The sequence below is a fragment of the Humulus lupulus genome, chromosome 4, assembly GCF_963169125.1.
Source record: "Humulus lupulus chromosome 4, drHumLupu1.1, whole genome shotgun sequence".
Taxonomy (NCBI): Eukaryota; Viridiplantae; Streptophyta; class Magnoliopsida; order Rosales; family Cannabaceae; genus Humulus; species Humulus lupulus.
This window is the reverse complement of record NC_084796.1, coordinates 197,388,577-197,392,185: the sequence shown is the minus strand read 5'-3', so window position 1 is coordinate 197,392,185 and position 3,609 is coordinate 197,388,577. Positions and strand designations below refer to the sequence as shown.

Genomic DNA, 3,609 nt, shown 5'->3' with positions numbered 1-3,609 from the left:
TTTGCAATATTGGGGTTCTAAATGTTTGAGTGCTTTGGTGAGCACCATTGGGAAACCGATTCTTGTGGACAAGGTTACTAAGGACAGGTCTATGATGCAATTTGCTCGGGTCTTAGTGGAGATTGATATAGCAGATGAAATTCCTAAATCTATTCAGTTTTTGAATGAAAGAGGGCAGTTAATGGAGCAATTTATTGAGTTTGAATGGCTGCCAACACAATGTAAGAACTGTAAGGTGTTTGGCCATACTGAGGCATTATGTAACAGGAAAAAGGGGGAGGTTTGGAGACCCAAGGAACAGAGAAGTGAAGGCGAAAGTCTGGGCAAAAAGTCTGAGGTGCATATTGGCTCAACTAGTTCAGAATCAATGAAGGACTCTGGTATCATGGTTCAACAGGAGGATGGTGTTATGAAGAATACAAGTGTTTAGGCTCGAAATAATGAGGATGATATGCTAATAGAGTCCAAGTTAGCTCAGTCCAATGGGGTAACAAATTCTGAAGTCAGGGATACAAACAAGGAGGAAGACTGGATCACACCTAAGAAAATGGGTAGGGGGAAGAGATTGGCTACTAAGGCTAAGAATAAATTGCAAAATACGTATAGTGTGTTACAAGATAGACAGTTGGAGGGTTCGAAATTGACTGGTTCTGCAGGAAAAAATTCAAATGGAGGAATTCCAAATTCTTAGCTGGAATGTTCGAGGAATGAATAAGAGGGATAAACAACGATCCCTTAGTGCTTTTTGTAGGCTTAATAAAATTGGGCTGGGTGCTTTCCTTGAGACCAAATTAAGGGGAGCTAAGTTGGAAGAGTCGATGAGTAGTTATTTTGATAATTGGACTTATTATAAAGGGAATAAGAGTGAGGGTAGAATCTTACTGTTTTGGAAGAGTAATCTTTTGACTGTGGAAGTTTTGCAAGAAAGTGACCAATATGTTCATACTTTTGTTAAGGAGTTAAGGTCAGTTAGAGAGTATTGTGTGACATTTGTTTATGGTAGGAACACAATTCTAGAAAGAGTTCAGTTGTGGCAAGACCTCTCTTGCCTTAGTTTTCCAGCTAAACCTTGGTTATTGGCAAGGAATTTTAACTCAGTTTTTGAAGTTGATGACAAAATTAGGGGTCGTACTGTGTTTGCAGCTGAGTTGCTTGATGCGCAAAGGTGGAAATCTTTAGGTTTGGTGGATGATCTTAGGTCTATGGGATCTCATAATACTTGGACTAATAATCAAAATGATGGGGCTAGAATATATTCCAAGTTAGATCGCATCTTTAAGAATGAAGATTGAGTGGATATGTTTCCTGATTCAGTAGCTGTAGTTAATTGGGATATTTTTTCTGATCATTGTTTCTGTATCATTATGACTTCGATTGAGGTGAATTCTGGTGTTAAGCCGTTTAGATACTTTAACATGTGGGCTGATCATGAAGGATTTAAAGCTACTGTTTTGCAGAGTTGGACCAAACCAGTAGAGGCTCAAGGGCTTGGCAGAATTATGGTGAAGCTGAGGAGATTAAGGCCTGTTCTGAGACATTTTAATAAGCATGTGATTGGTAATATTGACCATAAGTTTCAGGTTGCGAAAGACAGATATAATCTTGCTCAGTTACAGCTTCAGCAGGATTTACAATCTACTGTGTTCCAAGTTGAGGAACAGAATGCCTTGAGTAACCTGGTTCAAACTTCTCGGCTCTATGACAGCTTTCTTAGACAGAGGAGTAAAGTAAATTGGCTAAGATTGGGGGATGATAATACTTCTTTTTTTCATGCTTATTTGAAAAAGTGTAAGGAGGTTAATCGTATCACTTCATTTGTCATTGAAAATGGTCAGATTATTGATAAATATGAGGAAGTTGTGGATCATTTCTTAAGTCATTTTCGAAGTGTGTTGGGCAGTCAGAGTAAGGCTTCTGGGGCTATTCACAAGGAGTGTTTCAGACATGGCAATATTCTTTCTTTAGAGCAGCAGCTGGACTTAATAAGGCCTTTTACTAAGTAGGATGTTAAGAATGCTATGTTTAGCATTGGTTCAATTAAGATTCCGGATCCGGATGGTTATGGTGCGGGTTTTTTTAAAGCATGGTGGAATGAGATTGGCGATGATATTTCAGATGCTATTTTGAGTTTTTTTTCAGTGGGGTAAACTTCCTAAAGGGTTTAATAATGCTATGTTGTCATTGATTCCTAAAGTTGAGAACCCGACTAAGGCGGTGGATTATAGGCCCATAGCTTGTTGTAATACTTTGTATAAATGTATTTCCAAGATAATTTGCAGTAGATTGAATGTAGTCCTTCCTTGGTTGATTCACCAAAATCAAGGAGCTTTTGTTAAGGATAGACTCTTAGCTCATAATATCCTTATCTTTCAGGATATTCTTAAAGGATATAAGAGGAAGAATATCTCTCCTAGATGTGTGATGAAAGTGGATTTGAGTAAGGCCTATGATTCCATAGATTGGCATTGTCTTGAAGATCTTCTTGCTGCTTTCTGTATTCCGGCTCAGTTTATTAATTGGATTAAGGTTTGTTTAAAGGATTCGGATTACTCTATCTTGATGAATGGGAGAGTGCAAGGTTATTTTACTGGTAGGAAGGGTTTGAAACAAGGGGACCCGATGTCTCCTTTGTTGTTTGTTCTTGTGATGGAGTATTTTACTAGACTTCTCATTCAAGCCTCTCAGAATAAGGAGTTTCGGTTCCATCCTAGATGTAAGAAGCTTAATTTGGTTAGCCTGTGCTTTGTGGATGATTTGGTGCTGTTTTGCAAGGGTACGAGTACATCTGTTCAGGTTATTCAAGAGTGTTTTAATTCCTTTAGTAGAGTTTCTAGTTTGACAGCTAATGTGGAGAAATCTCGAGTTTATTTTGGGGGTTTGAATGAGGTTGAAACTAGGGAAATTCTGAAGGATATTAGGTTCTTTGAAGGAGAGTTTCCTCTCAAATATCTAGGGGTTCCTTTGAGACCTACTAAGAGGAAAGCATGAGATTGTGCTGTTATAATAAAGAAGATTCAGCTGAAGTTACATCATTGGTCAAATAGACACTTATCATTTGCTGGAAAAGCTCAACTTATTCAATCTATTTTAATGGGGTTAAGAGCTTTTTGGATGAGTATTTTTCTTCTCCCAAAGAGTGTAATCTCTGAGATTGATCATTTGTGTAGGAAATTCCTTTGGGGTGCTAGCAAAGGTAATGAAAACAGGAGTAAACTTCATTTCACAGGCTGGGTTCAGGTTTGCCTTTCGAAGCATCTTGGGGGTATTGGGTTTAAAGAAGGAGCCAAATGGAATATGGTTCTTTTAGTTAAATACTTGTGGCCGATTTCCTCTAAACAGGATATTCTGTGGGTGAAGTGGATTGATGTTATTTATCTCAAAGGTCAGAGTATTTTGGATTATAAGCTTCAGTCTGATGTAAGTTGGTATTGGCGTAAGCTAATAAACTTGAAAGCTGTCATTAATAGTGAGTTGTTGGAAAGAGCTGTTCAGAACAACAAGCTGAAGGTCAGTAAATTGTATGTCCTGCTCCTTAACAAGGATAGAGTTCCTTATGCTTTTGTGATCTGGTGTAATTTGTCTGTGCCTAAGCATCGCTTTATTCTTTGG

At 38.1% G+C, this 3,609-nt stretch overlaps 1 protein-coding gene across 1 annotated transcript; it reads left to right on the top strand.

The window, feature by feature from the left end:
* Positions 1 to 1,298: 1,298 nt before the first annotated feature.
* On the top strand, positions 1,299 to 2,003 carry LOC133832780 (uncharacterized). Its single transcript, XM_062263079.1, has one exon. It carries the CDS (start codon positions 1,299 to 1,301, stop codon positions 2,001 to 2,003), a length of 705 nt encoding a protein of 234 aa, XP_062119063.1.
* The last annotated feature ends 1,606 nt before the right edge of the window (positions 2,004 to 3,609 follow it).